Below are 18,014 nucleotides of genomic sequence, written 5' to 3' on the forward strand. Positions count from 1 at the left end.
GGGAGGCTGGTGGCTGAGGAGGCTGGCGGGTGGGGAGGCTGGCGGGTGGGGAGGCTGGCGGGTGGGGAGGCGGGCCGGGGCCCTGCTGGAACATGGCAGAGGTACCAGCTCCCGCCCACGTGTCTGACCGGCTGCCCCTCTAAGGGCTCCCTCTCCCTGTTGGTGATGGGACGGGGCGGGGGCCGCACGTGTCTCTGACTCCAGGCAGTGACTCCGTGGAATCGGTACCTGAGGGTGGCTTGGAGCCTCAGGGGAGCGGACATTTGAAAGCAGGTGGGACCCCGCGCTGTGGGTGTGGGAGGCAGAGAGAGACCGGCCAGCTGGCCAGTGGCTGCTCACCAGCGGCCTGGGGTCAGCGTGAGGGGACACGGGTTTGCCACCAGCAGCTTCGCAACAGGGTTTGGCTCGACAATGCCGCGCTGGTTCCCGGGGCCCGTGGGGGAAGCAGGGGCCGGGCGGCCGCTCTCGGTCCTCCCCAGGGGGTCCTCCCCAGGGGGTCCTCCCCAGGGCCTGCGGGAGCACCCCAGTCCTCCCAGGGCACCCTCTCAGCAGGCACGGCCACCAGCCCCTTTCACAGACGAGGGAACAGAGGCACCAAGGGCGGCGGACAAGCGGGGCGGACGCGCACTTACCTGAGCTGCTTGCAGGGCCCAGCGGGCCCGGGCTTCTAACCCCCGCGGGCAGCTGCTCCAGGGCGGTGCCGTGGCTGCAGGGGCTGCAGGGGCTGCAGGGGCTGCAGGGGCCTTCGGATCTGCCCAGGCCTCCTGGATGCGAGACGCGGATCAGGGCTCGAGATGAGGACCCGGGTCCGCCCAGCCCTGCTGCTCCTCATCCGTGGGACCCGGCAGGGTCTCTTCCCACGCCCCACCCCCCCCCCCGCCGCCCCCTCCCCAGACAGGCACCCACTGGACACACGAGCGAGCCCGCTCCCCACAGAGCCACGTGTGGGGCATATGTCCCCCACCAGCCCCCCACCCTCGGTCCCCCTGCAGCGTGGGGGCCCTGGGCCTGCCCCCTGGCGCCCGCTGAGCACCCCCGCCCAGCAGCCTGCGTGAGGAGGGCGGGGGGAGCGAGCCCCGCGGCTGCTGGCCGGTTCTGAGTCGGAGGAGGACAAAGGCTGCCGGGCACCGCCGTCCATGCAGCTGAGGCTTGTTTGCAGGTCACACGGTCCTAAGGGCCCAGGGCAGAGCCAGCCCGGGGGCGGGGGCGCGGCGGGAGGGGCGGCTTAGAGGGACACGGTGGGGTACGGGGCGAACACCTTCTTGGCGTCTATCTCCGCTTCCACCATGTGGGGGTGGATGTCCACCACCAGCCCGGCGTCCGTGCACAGCTTGAGCAGCGTCCGGATGTTGTTCTTGGAGAGCCTCAGGTACCTGTGCGGACGGCAGGGTGAGGCCGGCCCCGGCCCCCCAGCCTCTCAGGCATCCCCGGCGCGGCCCCCCGCTCGGGGCACCATGGGCACCTCAGAGCTGCTGGGAGGTTTTTGTTTTTGTTTTTTTAATATATATTTTCATTGATTTCAAAGATGAAGGGAGAGAGAGAGAGAAACATCCATGATGAGAAAGAGTCATGGACCGGCTGCCTCCCACACTCGCCCCACTGGGGACGGAGCCCGCACCCCAGGCCTGTGCCCTGACGGGGATTCGAACCCTGACCTCCTGGTTCCTAGGTCGATGCTCAACCACTGAGCCCCGCCGGCCGGGTGAGCGGGTGGGGGGTTTATGGGTAATGAAGTCGTTTGGGAATCAATGTGGCGACATATACCCCAGCACCGCCCCTGCCTGCCCCTCCCCCCAAAGGTCATGTCCACCCGGGACACGGGACACCGGCCGGTGGCCTCTGAGACCCAGCCCGCCCCCCCCCCCCGGTCCCCGGGCTCGGCCCAGGGTCTGGACGGGGGACGGACGGCGGGCAGAGCGGGCTCACCGGCAGCTCAGCACCTCCTCGGGCTTCAGGGCCCTCACCGCCTCCACCTTGGGCTCCGCGCCCTTCTCCATGAGGTTCTTCAGCCGGCGCTCGCAGGCCGCGTCGGGCAGCTTGCCCACCCAGTCCCTCAGGAGCGTGGACTTGCGCGCCCCGAAGATGGAGTCCTGCAGCATGGAGTCCGTCATGCTCTGGTGATGGAAGGACATCATCCTCGGGGTGGACTCCGTGGCGGCCGAGTCCTTCATCTCCAGCTCTGAAACCCGCAGCGGAGTCAGGTCCCCGGCGGGGACGGGGCGGGGGGGCCGGAGCAGGGGGGGGGGGGGCGGCAAGGCCGCGGGGACGCCCCAGGACGCCTCCCCAGGCCTCGCGGGCCGCAGCCTCAGCACTGGTTCAGTCCTCACCTCCTCCTCCCTCCCCCTCCCCCCTCCCCCTCCTCCCTCCCTGACGGGCCCCCTCCTTCTCTCCCCTCTTTCCTTTATTCCCCCCCCCCCCGCCCCCGCTCCAGAGAGTGTTCCCTAGCAGGGACATCAGCCGAGGAGGGGCAAGGAAGGACAACTGAGCTGGGGTTTGGAAGGACAGATAGACACAAAGGGGGGAGGAGGGGCAGGTGTGGGCGGGAGGAATAGCACGTGTGGACAATGTCAAAAAGTAGAAACACGGAACTGGTGTCTGATGTCGCCCAAATGTGGGATTTGCACTGAATGAAATAGTGTTGGGGTTAGCGCTTGGAGACCGTATGTATGTATGTATGTATGTATGTATGTTTGTATGCATGTATGTATGTATGTATTTGTTGTTCAATTTGCTCCTAAATATCTTACAGATTTTTTTTACTTAAGGGATGGAATAGTTTCTTCCCATTTCCATTTCTAACTGGTGTGACTAATAGAGAAAAAAAGTGTTCTTTTTTAAAATATATTTTTTTTCTACTCCACCAACAAGCACACCGACTTTTGTTAGTTTTCGACTAGACTTTCTTGAGGCCGGCCGCTATGCGATCATATCAGGGGAAATGAAAAGATCTTCCTTCCACTATTTTATAGACGTTGGACCCTCCCTCCCAAACGGTGTCAACAATGACAGCAGCGTCAGGGGTTGAGCGTCGACCTATGAACCAGGAGGTCCCGGTTCGATTCCCGGTCAGGGCACAGGCCCAGGTTATGGGCTCGATCCCCAGGAGGGGGCCTGCAGGAGGCAGCCGACCCATGATTCTCTCTCATCCTGGATGTTTCTCTCTCTCTCCCTCTCCCTCCTCTCTGGCATCAATAAAAAGATATTTTAAAAAACAATGATGGAGGCAGTCACGCCGCCTTTCGCTCCTGAGGTTCATGGATAGGACGTAGCCTCCATCACTGAGGGCGACACCGGCCGCGCCTTTGGGGAACTAGCACATGGTCCGCTGCCTGCCCCTTCCCGCCACTTCACACCGAGTTCTCATCGGTCATCGCTGCTCGGTTCTACTGATTGCTTTTCTGTCGTCAACGATCATACGGTTTCCCCTTTCACTTACTGAGGTCATCCGTGATGTTAGCAGATATGTTGCTATGGATACCCTAGCCCAGTGGTCGGCAAACCGTGGCTCGCGAGCCACATGCGGCTCTTTGGCCCCTTGAGTGTGGCTCTTCCACAAAATACCACGTGCGGGCGCGCACGTACAGTGCGATCGAAACTTCGTGGTCCATGCGCAGAAGTCGGTATTTTGTGGGAGAGCCACACTCAAGGGGCCAAAGAGCCGCATGTGGCTTGCGGGCCGCGGTTTGCCGACCACTGCCCTAGCCCTTCCCAAGCTGCTAGAAGAACCCCCCTTGTGTGTGGTGTACGATTCATTGCAAACATCGAGATGGGGGAGGAGTTGGCATACGCTGAGTCTATTTGCCGGAAGCTGTTATACGTTTTGCATCGGGGTCATTGTGGGGTTGGCCTCCGTTCTGCCTCACGTGTTCATGTGAAGACGAGGGGGGCTTGCTAAATGACTGCCGGGACAGCTATGCCTCCTGTTCCCTCCGCCCTCTGAGAAGCCCCCCAATTTCTTCCTGGGGTCTGCAGCCCGCACAGGAGGCTGGGATGACTTGCTCTTTAACGGCTCGGGAGACCCGGTGCGGAGTGGGGCCCTATGGCTCCTCGCTAGCGAGAAAGCGTGCACCCGGGGCCTGCAGCGCTTTGCTCCCCAGGGTCACCCCGACACGTGCCGTCAGCAAGCTCCCCAGGACACCCGCGAGTGTTTTCATCGGGTTCCTCCTGCAGTTCACACGTCCATCTACTTAGCTGCTCTTCCTGTGGGGTGTGTAGGTTTTAAGGGTATTATTTCTGCTCCTGGACATTGGAAAATACCCCCTTTTGTCCACGTGTTGACTTTGGCCTTCATTTCACCTCGTCTGTTTGCATTTCTTTTTAAAAATATATATTTTATTGATTTTTTACAGAGAGGAAGGGGGAGGGACAGAGAGTTAGAAACATCAATGAGAGAGAAACATCGATCAGCTGCCTCCTGCACACCCCCCACTGGGGATGTGCCCGCAACCAAGGTACCTGCCCTTGACCGGAATCGAACCCGGGACCCTTCAGTCCGCAGGCCGGCGCTCTATCCACTGAGCCACACCGGTCAGGGCTGCATTTCTTATTCCTTTGCGTGTCCTTCCTGGTCCCCAGTATCCCTGTGCCACCTGGGTTCAGTGTGTGTCTAGGATTTTATGTTAAACCAGTTCTCTCCCCACTCGGCACCTCAGCGCTCCTCTATTTTGATATAATTTCATTGTATTTTTTTTAATCCTCACCCGAGGATATGTTTTCCATTGATTTTTTAGAGAGAGAGAAAGGGAGGGAGGAGGACGGAGGTGGGGGGGTGGGTGGGAGAGAAGAGCATGATGTCAGAGACACAACAACTGATTGCCCTGATCGGGGGCAGGGAGCGAGCCCACAGCCGAGGCACGAGGCCTGGACCCAGACTCGAATCTGAGACTCTTGGGTCTGAGGGCCGACGCTGTCACCTCTGAGCCGCCCGCCCAGGGCTCAGCTCTCTCCTGCGGAGCTTCCCGCTGGGAAGGGGTGCATGGCTGAGAGTGGCCCTGCCTCTGCAGACGCCTCACTCGCTGGGGAGGACGCTGGGCCGGACCTCTCTGTCGCCAGGCCAGGCCGAGGCCACTGGGTTCTTGGGGAGTCAATTGCCCGCCCCGTGGGCACGTCAGGTTTGGTCATTGGAGTTCGGGGTTTGGGGGCGCGTCAGGTTGGGTCAGTGGAGTTCGGGGTTTGGGGGCGTCTCACCGGATTTGCCGGTGCTGTCCTTGCTGTAGTTCCCGGGGACAACGCTCTGGCGCTTCCCCTTCTGGTCTGCCCCGTACAGCCTGCGGAAGGTGGCCGGGTCCGCGTCCCGCCGGCCCCCCGGCTTGCCCTTGGAGGGGAAGGGAGAACAGCTGCAGGCTGGGGCCAGGGCTCCAGGTGGTGGGGGGGGGGTTGGGGGGGGTGGGGATGGGGGGGGTGGGGGTGGTGGGGGGGGGCTGTGATACCTGCTCAGAGAATGTCACTTGGCGGCTTTTCTCTCTCTCGGTTTTCAAGGTGACTTTGACTTTCTTCCCAGCTGCTTTCCGGGGCACCCAGGGTCCCTTGGTGCGTTTCTGAGAGGCAGAGAGAGCAGAGCTGGGCCCGTGCCCCCCGTGGGCTCCGCCCGCCCTCGGCCCCTCTGTGGTGAGGGATGTCAGCGCCTGACCCCTCCCGTCCCCCAAACCTCCTCAAACACTGACCGAGGGCCCTCACGCTCCCTCCCTTGTCTAAGCCTTGGAGGTGAACGCACCCCGACAGAGCGCGCCCCGCCCGGCCTCCGTCCCCGCGGGCGGGCGAGCCCAGCGCAGAAGCAGCCACAGGCCGTCAGGGTCCACAGGGCCCGCCCCGGACCGGACCCGCTCTGATGTGGCCAGTACTCTCCCCCTTGCCCCCGCCCCCCCAGCTTAAAGCTCCTCCGGCCTTTTCCCCTCTGGGGCCCGTTCGGTCTCCCCCCTCGGGGACGGTCTGGAACCAGCACCTTGGGCGGAGGCGGCGGCTGGGCCTGCGGCTGTGGCTGTGGCTGTGGCTGTGGCTGTGGCGGCGGCTGCACCAGCGACAGCTTCTTCACCTGCCTCCGCTCCAGCCACTCCATCACCCGCGTGAGGTCGGACATGCGCCTCTCGTCGGCCGTCCTCCACATGGACTTCCTCTCCATGGGCATGGAGTCCTTGCGGTCCGCCGGCTTGTCCGGCATGATGGGGCCGGGTTTCTGCATCGGGGCAGAAGGTGGCACAGGCTCACCCTGGGGAGCCCTCTGTCCCTGGCGGCGGGCCTGGGTGGCTCCGGAGGTGGGTCTGCCTCCAGGTGTGAACAGAGAGGGCAGAGTTAGGGCCTGGCAGCTGGCATAGTGGCCTGAAGGCCTGAAGGGTGGGAGGCCTGGAGGGGGATTGTGAGGTCACCCTCGGCTGTCAAATAATGACTCTCTGAGGCCACAGTGGTGAGTGGAGCGGAGCCAGTGGCTTGAAGGGAAGGCATGTCGACCTCTGAGAGCCGGTGACAGGAGAGCGAGACGAGGTGGGCTGGCGGGCGGCTCACACTTGAGCTGGGAGCTGACGAGCGAGTTGGCCCCTCAGGGCTCTGGCCCTGATGGAGGAAGGCAGTGCGTGCAAAGGCCCTGCGGCAGGATGGACGCGGGCACACGTGCCGGACGGCGGAAGGCCAGGTGGCTAGTGAGGAGCGGAGCCGGCGAGGTGGGCCGTGGCCGTGGCCGGATCAGACGGGACTTGGAACTCACGTGTCGCCTTAAACCGGAAGGAAGGGGAAGCCAGGGGGAAACAGCAAAGGAATTCAAACAGGGAGGAGGGCGTGGCACGGTCAGGCTGCTTTCTCTTTTTTAACTCGTATTGAAGGAACCGGGCCATGTGCCCTGGCGGGGGATCCACGGGGATTTTCCACGCGGTGCCTCCGTGGCGACCTGTCTTTTTTACTCTGTCCTCCTTTCTGGGATTTTCATACTCAGGGGCACTGCAGTCCTCGAGGGCCGTTTAAAATATATATATCCCCTTATTAGCGAGGACGGCGTCCCCGTGGCCGGTCCGCGGCCCACAGAGCCGCACGGGCCCCGTCCCGCAGGCAGGGCGTCGGGCGCGGCGTCTGCCTCGTGTTCCAGGCGCTCCCAGCCAGCGCCTCGATCAGGCCCCGGGATCGAGGGGCTGGGGCTCGCCTATTCGGAGCCTGCGGTCTCTCCCTTCCTCCTGCTCTGCAGGGCCCTCTGAACCAGGAGGCTCGAGGCCGGAGGCCCGGACGAGGCCCCTGGCCCTGCTTCCTGGGCTGTGGCCCCCGCACCGTGGCCTTGCTCTGCCTCTCAGTCTCGCGTTTCAACTCGTCAGTGGCTGGGACTCCTTCGGGGGCTGCAAGCCGGGGCAGGTGGTGTTTGGCCCACGGGTGTTAGTTTACGCAGCCTGCAAAGTGTTTTAGAAACGAGGGCTCTTCATTTTTTAAAAATCCAGAGTTCAGCCCGGCCGGCGTGGCTCCGTGGTTGAGTAATGACCTATGAACCAAGAGGTCACAGTTTGATTCCGGGTCAGGGCACAGACCCGGGTTGCAGGCTGGGGGGGCGAGGGGGGGCGGGGAGGGGTGCAAGAGGCAGCCAATAGATGATTCTCTCTCATCACTGATGTTTCTATCTCTCTCTCCCTCTCCCTTCCTCTCTCTGAAATCAATCTACACTAATAAAAGAGAAAAATGGTAATTGGCGTACGACGATACCCTTTTCATTGGCTAATCAGGGCTATATGCAAATTAACTGCCAACTATGATTGGCAGTTAACTGCCAACTAAGATTGGCAGTTAACTGCCAACTAAGATTGGCAGTTAACTGCCAACAAGATGGCGGTTAATTTGCATATGTAGGCACAATGCAGGGAGGCGAAAGGGAAAGCAGGAAGAAGTCCCCTGCCATTGACAGTGATCGGAAACCCAGGGGGGAGCTAAGAGCTGGGGGGCAGGGCAAAGGCGGCCCTGGGGCCGCCTTTGCCCTGCCCCCCCAGCCATGATCAGAGAATCAGGCGCCTTTGCCGCCCTGGCCAGTGATAGCAGGAAGTAGGGGTGGAGCCAGCGATGGGAGCTGGGCATGGTCAAAGCTGGCAGTCCCAGGAGCTAGGGGTCCCTTGCCTGGGCCTAAAGCGGAGCCCACGATCGCGGGGCCACTGCAGCTGCGGGTCCCCACTGCCCGAGCCGGATGCCCAGGCCAGAGGCATTAGGCCTCGGCAGGGGCAGAGCCTACAACCGCGAGGAGCTGGGGGTCCCCTGCCCAGGCCTGACACCTCTGCCGGAGGCCTCAGGCCTGGTCAAGGGGCCGATCCGGTGATTGGTGATCGGAGGGTGATGAGGGTCAACTCCTCTGGCCGAGGCATCAGGCCTGGGCCGGGGGCTGAGCCGGGGATTGGGGGGATATGATGGTCCCCTTGCCCAGGCCTGAAGCCTGGGTCAGAGGCGTCAGGCTTGTGCGGGGGGTGGAGCAAGCGATCAGAGGGAGATGGGGGTCCCCTGCCCAGGCATGATTCCTGGGCCAGAGGCCTCAGGCCTGGGCGGGGGCCAGAGCCAGTGATCGGGGGGAGATGGGGGTCCCCTGTCCAAGCCTGACACCTCTGGCGGAGGCGTCAGGCCTGGGCAAGGGGCTGATCAGGTGATCAGAGGGTGATGGGGGTCTACGCCTCTGGCTGAGGCATCAGGCCTGGGCAAGGGGCAGAGCCAGCAATCGGAGGGGTCTGGGGGTCCCCTGCCCAGGCCTGATGCCTGGGCCAGAGGCATCAGGCCTGGGCTGGGGGCAGAACCAGTGATGGGGGGAAATGAGGGTCCCCTGCCCAGGCCTGACACCTCTGTCAGAGGCGTCAGGCCTGGGCAAGGGGCCGATCCTGCGATTGGAGGGTGATGGGGGTCAACGCCTGAGGGCTCCCAGTATGTGAGAGGGGGCAGGCTGGGCTGAGGGACACTCCCCCCCCCACCCAGTGCACGAATTTCATGCACCGGGCCCCTAATCTATATATAAAAGGCTAACATGCAAAGGTCCCCTCAGGAGTTCGACCAGGAGACCAGGAGTTTGATTGCCCGCTATGACATGTGCTGACCACCAGGGGGCGGCGCAGAACGAAGGAAGACCCTGGCCAGCAGCCAGAAGTCCCTGATTGGCCCTGACTGTCAGTCAGGCCTCGGGACCCTGCCCATGCATGAATTTTGTGCACCGGGCCTCTAGTAAAAATATAAAAACAAATTCCCGAGTTCAGAATTGTTTAATAAACAAACAACCGGGTACGACTGGGCTAGACCTGCCCCGGGAGGTGAGGCCTGTGCGCCATCTGCTGCCTTGGCCCGGGCCTGGCCCTCTTTACTGCCTCCGCCACCTGCTCGCCCCTGCAGACAGCTGAGTTTGCGGCCCCCGGACTGAGCAATCATTCTAACCACCTTACAAAGCACGAAGACAAGGTTAGCTCCTCTCTCTGAGCTGGGAAAGGAGAGGTTCTCACCCCATTTCACAGGCTGGGAGCCCCGGGATCTGAGACGCCCAGCCCCCCGAGGGTGCCGACGCTGGGAAATCCTGTCCCATTACGCAAGGCAGCCACGTGGTTAAGGTGAAACACGGCGAGGCAGGACTGGAAGGCAACCCCGGGTCATCTGGAGGCGGGAGGAAGTCAGGGAGCGGGAGAGAAGCAAGGGGACTCGCTGTGTGTGTGGTGACGACCTCGCTGTCCCATCCAGGCCTCACGTAAGCCCCTCGCGGTAACTGGTGCATCGGGGTGCGAGAGCTGTTCTCCCGGTGGCTCGGGGGGTGCCCCAGGGGTGCCATTCTTACCCCTGGATCCAGCAGCTCCTGAGTCTCAGGCTCCCAGTGGCTCCTACAGGTGTCTCCACTCCTTGCGCTAGTTTTTTAAAAATATGGTTTTATTGATTTCAGAGGAGAAGGGAGAGGGAGAGGGAGAGAGACACATCAATGATGAGAATCATGGACCAGATGCCCCCTGCACGCCCCCTAGTGGGGATGGAGCCCACAACCCGGGCCTGTGCCCTGACCGGGAATCAAACCACAACCTCCTGGTTCACAGGTCGATGCTCAACCACTGAGCCGCGCCGGCCGGGCCTCACCCTCGTTTGAGTTGCGTTAGTTCTGATACGCAGATACTCACACGCCACTCAGCGCACGCACCCCTGCACAGACTTCCTCCTCACCCTCGCTGGCCCGCGGGCTCCCGACGGACGGACAGCTGCCTCCGTTCTCCTTCCCAGGTCGGCAGCCTCCACTCCCGCAGCATCGACACCCCAGCGCGAGGTGCGTGGTCCCGCGCTCCATCGGCCCGACCGACGGGGGGAGTCTCGATCAGACGGGGCTGTGGAGCAGCTGCCCGTGCAGGGCTGGCAGTTAATTAAAAGCTCTGACCACGCCCTCACCGGTGTGGCTCAGTGGATAGAGCGTTGTCCTGCGGACAGAGGGGTCTCAGGTTCGATTCTGGTCAAGGTCGCAGGCTCCTCCCCAGCGCAGGCCCTGGTCGGGGCGCGTGCAGGAGGCAACCAATCGATGTGTTGCTCTCACATCGATGTTTCTCTCTGTCTTTCCCCCTCTCTAAAAATCAATGGGAAAGTCTCCTCAGGTGAGGATGAACAAAAAATCAAAATAAAGGCTCCCGCCCGCGGTGACTCATGCCAGCGCGGCGGCCGTGGGCACCAGGGTGGGGCTTCTCCGCTAGAAGCCGCTCAGCAGCTCCGAGGCCGCCCTCCCTCCCAGCGGGCCGGCCAGCAGGCAGGAGGCCGGCGCCCCCGCCCAGCGCCAGCGACTTGCAGGGCGCTCCCAGCTGCTGCCCATCTGGAGCTCCAGGAGGAAGAGTGAGAGGGAAGCAGGTGGAGGTAAGGACTCGGACATCACGGCCCCAGGTGGGGCTGTGGGAACCGCCAGGCGGGAAGCCTGCTGGGACGTCGGCCATGGGGAGGGGGTCGCAGAGCCCTGGGAGGACACACCCTCTTCGTTCAGGGCAGTGTGGCACCGTGGACAGGGGCCGCCGTGAGCCCCGCCCTGCCCCTCACTGCCCGTCATGTGTAACCTGTCCACCTGTTTCCTCTTCTGGGTGATGAACTCTTTGGGACTAATGACCACTCCTAGCCCGGCCGCCCTGGCTCCGTGGTTGAGCGTCCACCTAGGAACCAGGAGGTCACGGTTCGATTCCCAGTCAGGGCCTGTGCCCGGGTTGTGGGCTTGATCCCCAGTGGGGCGTGCAGGAGGCAGCTGATCCATGATTCTCTCTCCTCATGGATGTCCTCCCTCTCCCTCTCCCTCGCCCTGCCTCTCTGACATCAACAAAAAGACAGATATCAGGAAAGAAGCAGGTCAGCTGTGTCCCTGATGAGGAGGAGCTCATAGCCAGGCCCAAGGGAGGGATTCGCGGCTGCCCCTCAGAGCAGCGGTTCTCAGCCTGTGGGTCGCGACCCCTTTGGCGGTCGAATGGCCCTTTCACAGGGGTCGCCTCAGACCATCCTGCATCTCAGATATTTACATGATGATTCATCACAGTAGCAACATGACAGTGATGACGTAGCAACGAAAATAATGTTATGGTTGGGTCACAGGAGGAGGAACTGTATTTAAAGGGCCAGAAGTTGGAGAACCACTGCCTCAGAGGCTGTCCACCTGGCTGGGGAGTGTGTGGGTGGGGGTGTGGGGGTGTGGGTGGGGGTGTGGGTGTGGGTGGGGGGGGGGTGGGGGGGCGGTGCTGGCCGAGGAGGGGACCCCCCTGGCTTTGGAGGAAGTGGAGCCTCTGAGGCCTGGGTCTTGCCTGCTATCCTGAGACGGACCAGCAGATGGCGGCAGTGCTCCGGGAACGTCAGGGAGGGTTGGGGAGGGAGGGCGGGCAGAGGGAGGGACACAGCCAGAGCACATTCATCTGCAGGGGCCGCCATAGGAAAACCAGAGGCCAGGTGGCCAGGACGCCAGATGTGCTTCTCACAGTGCTGGAGGCTGGAGGTCAAAGACAAGGTGAAGGTGTGAACAGGAAGGTTTCCTTCTGAGGTCCCTTCTCTCGGCTAGTGGGCGGCCAGCATCTCGCTGGGGCCCTGGCGGCCTTTCCTCGGTGGTGCATGGGGGGGCGGGGGGCCTCTTCCCTAGTCCAGTGTGTCCGGGCCCAGCTTTGTGACTTCACTCAACCCTAATGACCGCCCAGAGACCTGGCTGCCAACACACTGGGGGGAGGATTTCCACACATGAGTTTTAGGGGGGCACAATTCAATCCACTTTTTATGGGGGGCAGGGGAGGGGGGAGGGAAGAGCCGGGGCACTGGGTGGGGCCCAGGACTCCCGGGGCGGAGCCAGCCTGGCCACTCACTGGACTGAAACCCTGACAGGTCACTTGTCTCTTTGAGCAGCGGCATCCTCACCCCAAGGGGGGCAGTGCAGCCCCCACAGCCTGCACCCACAGAAGCAGGGACCGGAGCTCCCCGATTCCTCACTCAGCAGACACAGTGACCCTGTGGGACAGGCATTGGCATCATGGCCGTCTCCCCCGGAAGGGACCAGGAGCCAGGGAGGTTACGGGTCTTTCCAGAACCTCCAGAACCTCCAGAGAAAGGGCGAGTTTGGGGGAGGGGCCTTGTAGGAAACACGGGCCCCCGGGACTAGAGGCCTGGCCCCAGGGTCCGGGGGACCCGGGAAACACTCCTGGACACACGGTCCCCACATGAGGCGTCCGGGGCGGCGGCCTGTGTCCGCCTCGCGAGCTGGACGGAGGAGCCCGCGCCCTTGGCTTCCGCGGTGGGACGCGCAGGACAGAGAGGAGGACGCCGCCTCTCCCCGGGGACCAGCAGGGAAGCCTAAATCTAATAAGTTCATCTAGACGCCTTGAAACAAGATTAAATTTTCAAATAAAGGCCGCTCTGACAGCCGAGGCATAAATCTTTTATTTAAAATAGAGACGGAGCCCATTCAAATGCAATCAGCGGTGACGGATGCGGGAGGAAGGCGCTGGGAAGGAATCCGCAGCCTGGGCGGCTCCCCCGTGGTGACCTTACCGACAGCCTGGGTGGCAGCGAGCCGAGGGGCCTCCGCATCCATCTCCCTGAGGCTTGTGGGCCCGGGCAGAGCCAGCCTCCGAGCCAGGGGCCCAGGTCCACTCCCCCCGCCCCCAGCGGCCACGGGAGGGCAGGGGAGGGGGCAGGAGAAGCAGTGGAGCAGCCACAGGAGGAGAGAGTGGCGGGGGCGGGGGCTGGGGGGCTGTGGGGAGCGGGTGGGGGTGGTTGAGGCAAGAGGAGAAGGCGGGGAAGGAGACGGATATTTCCAGGAGGGTACAGCTCCGTGGGCCCCGCCGAGACACACCGTCTGCTCTGGGTGGCACTTCCAATGACGGCGGCTGTGCGTCCGTCCGCCACACCATCCCATCCAGGCCCCACCTCAAACCCTTCTCCAGTGGCCCCAGCGCTTCCAACCGCCCCGCTGTGAGCAGGGAGAGCGCGCCACTCCCAGACTCCGCGGACATAAATCCCGGGGCGTCGTCCTCATTCCTTGTCTCCTCGCCTGAAGCTGGCAGCACGGGCACCTCGAGGGCCGGGTCGGAGTTGGGCAGAGCCACAGAGAGGTCCCAGAGCCCCTCTTGGAGGCGCCCTCCTGACGTCAGGACCCCCTGTTGGTCTGCCACGGTTGCTTCCTTAGCAGAGAATTTTGTGTCTCTGAGAGCGTCTCCACCACAGACTCCTCTGTGCCTCACAGACAGCGCTGGCCCCAGCTCCCGCGGACGGAGGGGCCCACAGGGCCCCAACAGAGCCCTTCCATGGGATGTGCAGAGGTGTCCTTCCCCGGCCCTGCCCCCTCCTCGGCCCTGCCCCCTCCCCAGCCCTGGCCCCCTTCCTGTTGGTCCAGGCTTCCCTGTAGTTAGGGCTTTTTCCTGGGACCCAGCACCCTCTTGCCAGCCTCTGCCCCATCCCTTGCCCTGGAAGCTCTGTCCGTGGTGCTGACCCTGGTGCCGGGCGTGGAGCCTGGGCTGGAACAGGACGGCACTGGCGGCCACTTGTAAACATGCCTGCTCCCCGGAAAGCTTCCTGGCCTCCCCCAGCGGCCACGTCCTACCTGCAGATGGAGACGGTGCTCTCCTCGGGAGATCTGTGAGGACAGGAAGGTGGAGAAACTGGTGTCGCGCTTGTATGTTTATGCCTCTCTCCCCACTTAAAAAAAGGAAAAAGAGCCCAGCTGTCGTGGCTCCGTGGTTGAGCATCGACCTATGAATCAGGAGGTCAGAGTTCAAGTCTGGTCAGGGCACAGGCCCGGGTTGTGAGCTCGAACCCCAGTGGGGGGCGTGCGGTGGGGGAGGCAGCTGATCAAGGACGCCCTCTCATCATTGATGTTTTTCTATCTCCCTCTCCCTCTCCCTCCCTCTCTGAAATCAATATATATATATATATTTAAAGAGTTACCCTCCCTCTTAAGAGTAGCAGGTGAGCGGGCGACAATTTCGTACTTAGGCATAACACTGACTTCAAGGGCCAGCCCGATCGGGCACTGAGGCGTGAGTGAATGAAGAGAATAAAGAGCAAACAGCCTCCAGAGAGACCCTCCCTCATGACCCAGCCGCTGCAGGCGGCAGGGGCTCCGGAACATTCCGAGCTGAAGGGAAATGGGAAGCGTGAGGAGTGTGTGTTCTGGTCCCAGTTTCTTCACTTGTGGGTGGGGGTGGGGTGGGGGTGGGGCGGCCGCTGCAGCACGGACCCCTCTTACTGCTCCCCTCCCCGGCCCCCGACGCTGTGAAGATCTTGTGGACGGAACACAGGGCACTTGTTGAGGAGTCGCAAATTAATTCCCCGATTCTATTAATGGGGACGTTAGGAAGCGAGTGTGCAATAAAAGCAGAATTAAGCCTCCGGTTTAATGAGCTGCTGCTGCTTCCGCGGGACCGCGTGGCCTCGCTGTCGGCTGGTGTGTGTGGAGTCCCTCGGGTTTTCGGAACTTTTGCCAAGAATCCCGGGACCCGGTGTGGCTTCCGCGGACCTCAGAGTGGGAGCCGCTGCGCTGGGCTCTCCGAAGCTCCCAGCTCCGCGCTGACCCCGAGGCTCCGGGCGCGGGCAGAGTGGGCGCAGGAGAGGAGGCGGCACGGCTGGGGGATGCTTTCACCCTGGGGACCTCACCCTGGCGACCTCACCCTGGCGACCTCACCTTGGGGACCTCATGTTGGGGACCTCACCCTGGCGACCTCACCTTAGAGGGCCCCCTGGGGTTTGTTCCACCCACACTGGGAGATGGAATGCAGGGTCCCCAGCATGCCCTTCACAGAGAATGTAGCAAGAGGCATTGCATGCGTGTGCATGTGCGTACATGCGGGTGTGTGCATGTAGTAACTGGAAAGTTGGCTTATTAACGAAACACATGCCTGCCCGGGGAACCAGTCAGTCGCCCTCCTGCAAACGCGCTCTCTGCTGCTGCACGTGACAGGGGACCCTGGTTTGAAATCCGAGGGGCGCTGGGCGGGCGGGAAGCTGCACTCGGGGAGCTGGGATCGCGGTGCCGGACCTTGGTTTCAGGCTGCAGGGGCTCGTGACATCCTGGAAGGCCAACCGGGCCCTTCCCGGCTGGAGACCCTCGCTGTCCAGGTCACGCTGGAGGCAGCCACGGACACCGCTCCGCCCCGGCCTGTGCCGCCGGCAGGGGACCCCTGAGGCACAGGCCACGGCACTGCCTACCTGCTTGGGGTTTGGTGAGCGTGGGGTCTGCTCTCTGAGTGGGGCGGGCACCGAGGCTGGCCTCCAGTGCAGTCACCGAGGCGGCACCGAAGCTGCTTCCAGTGCGGACACGGGGCGGCCAGCCCCTCCCTCCTGCCGCCGCCGTTGGTCACCTGCTGGCTTCAGCCCCGGCAGTGCCTCCCCAGGGTGGGCCGGTGGCCAGTCTGGGTGCGAATGGACGTCACTGTGAGCCCACGGCCCGTTGCTTGTGCTGCAGCCCTACACGCCTCTCTAAGGCCGGGCCCTTGAACTCCAGGCGCCCAGCTCCCCCAGCCCACTCTGCGCAGGAAGCTAACCAGGGCCCAGGGAGCGCGGGAGGGAGGAGCCGTCGCCCCAGAGGGGGCCGCCCTGACCCAGCCCAGCAGCTCTCAGCGCAGGAGGCCCCATTCCTTCCCAAAGCCTCAGGGTCCTGTCCCCGCCCCCCCCCCTCCCTGCTATGAGCCAAGCAGCTGCTTCTCCCGCTCGCCCACCAGCCCCGCAGAGAAAGCGCTCCTCCCAGCCTCCAGGCGCCGCTGGGTCTCAGAGGGTCCTGGGAGGGCTGCGCAGCAGCGTCGGTAGCTGAACAAGGAGGGCCATCCGGTCCGTCCTCCGAAGTGCCTGGCAGGGAAGCGGACGCTGGGCCCTCATTCTCAGCTGAAGGGTCCAGGTCGTGAGAGGAGGCCGCACCTCACACAGCGGACGCGTTGATGGGAGAACCCGGCTGAGAAGCTGGGCGCCGAGGGACGCGCACGCCCTCCTGACAGCTGAAAATCGCACATCGCAACGGCTCCTTTTCCCTTGTCAGCGCTCCAGGCTCCCCTGCTCCGTGGGCTCTGAGCCTCGCCCTGCCAGGCAGGGCCTCCCGCAGCCCCGGGGCCAGCAAGCGGGCGCCGTGGGTCCATCGTGGGCACAGCCTCTCGACTGTCCCGGGCGCTCGCGTTTCACGGTTCACCGGGACTCTTTCAGTTACAAGCAATTCCCAAAAGGGGATATATTGGCTCAAGCGCTGAAAAGATGTGGGGTAGATGCGGCTTCAGGCACGGCTGGATCCAGGTGCTCTGTCTGTCTCTGTTTAGTTTCTTCTTCATATGGCTCCCCCCAGGGGATGGCTGCTGGGGGCAAGGCGGTCCCTGGGTGCCTCAGACTCATCCATTTAATCTCATGGTCCAAACTTCACACTACTCACTCTGTCCCAGCCGCTCCCCTTTTTCTGTCCCTTAAAGAAACAGGCACACTCCTGCTTTAGGATATTTGCGCTATTTCAGGAGCCTGGGAATCCCTACCCTGTGCCCTCCACAGCCACATCCTCACTCTCAGCAAGGCAGAGCTGAGCGCCCGATTGAGAAGCAGAATCCGTCTCCCCGGCGCCCGCCCTCCTCCCTGGGCACACGCCCCGCCCGCCCGCGGCAATGACCGCCTCTCCTGCCCTCTCACCGCGGTCGCCCCAGAGCCCACCAGGACGTCTGTTTTGTTCACAGACATGTCCTGAGAGCCTGGCAGGGTCCTGTCACACAGCAGTAGCTCAGCTTTTGGGGTGAATGAGTGGAACAGAACATCCAGACCTCGGAATGCACAGCAGCGAACAAAGCAGATGAGAGACCTGCCCCTGTGGACCTGACTCTGGTGGGGAAGGGAGGCGGGTCCGGACGCCCCCTGGAGCCAGCGGCTGGAGGAGGAGCAGCTGTTCACACTGAGGGGAAGATGAGAAGGGAGGTGAGTAAGAAATGCCAACGCAAGAGTCTCTGGGGCAGCGAGTGCCGGCGGGCAGGCACAGGGGATGCCAGGCAAGATGGGACCTGTCCCTGTCCCTCGCTCAGAGCCCAACAAGGGCCCAGCTCCTTCTAGCTTTTGGCTGTTTCAATGTTACTCTTTCTCTCTTTTTTTTAAAAAATAAATTTTCATTGATATCAGAGAGGAAGGGAGAGGGAGAGAGAGAGAAACATCCATGAGGAGAGAGAATCATGGATCTGCTGCCTCCTGCACGCCCCACACTGGGGATCGAGCCCACAGCCCAGGCCTGTGTCCTGACTGGAATCGAACTGTGACCTCCTGGTTCACAGGCTGATGCTAACCCCCCGAGCCACACCAGCCAGGTTTCATGTTATTCTTTCTGACACGGAGGGAGGACACGCGCACGGCTACCGCCAGCAATACCGCTCCCTCTGGTCTGTCCGTGGCATTGCCTGCTGGCCTCGGGGTGCATGCGGGCAGCCCCCCGCCAGCCTGTCCCCTGACATTGCCCCTATGGATCTGACTCTGGTGGGGAAGGGAGGCGGTCCGGACGCCCCCTACAGCTGGCGGCTGGAGGAGGAGCAGCGCCCGCACCAGCTGGTGGGTATTGAGTTGCATTGACACTGATGTCCTCTTGTGTGGACACGAGTATTTTATCA

General features: G+C 62.7%; 1 protein-coding gene across 1 annotated transcript; it reads right to left on the reverse strand.

Annotated features, from left to right (window-relative positions):
• Positions 1 to 1,039: 1,039 nt before the first annotated feature.
• Positions 1,040 to 6,862, reverse strand: C15H16orf78 (chromosome 15 C16orf78 homolog). Its single transcript, XM_059668098.1, has 5 exons — positions 5,942 to 6,862; positions 5,430 to 5,537; positions 5,190 to 5,314; positions 1,927 to 2,187; positions 1,040 to 1,373 (listed from the first exon to the last, which is right to left on the reverse strand). The coding sequence occupies exons 1-5, from the start codon at positions 6,176 to 6,178 to the stop codon at positions 1,226 to 1,228; spliced, it is 879 nt and encodes a 292-aa protein (XP_059524081.1). The 5' UTR covers positions 6,179 to 6,862; the 3' UTR covers positions 1,040 to 1,225.
• Positions 6,863 to 18,014: the final 11,152 nt, after the last annotated feature.

The sequence above is a fragment of the Myotis daubentonii genome, chromosome 15 (genome assembly GCF_963259705.1).
Source record: "Myotis daubentonii chromosome 15, mMyoDau2.1, whole genome shotgun sequence".
Taxonomy (NCBI): Eukaryota; Metazoa; Chordata; class Mammalia; order Chiroptera; family Vespertilionidae; genus Myotis; species Myotis daubentonii.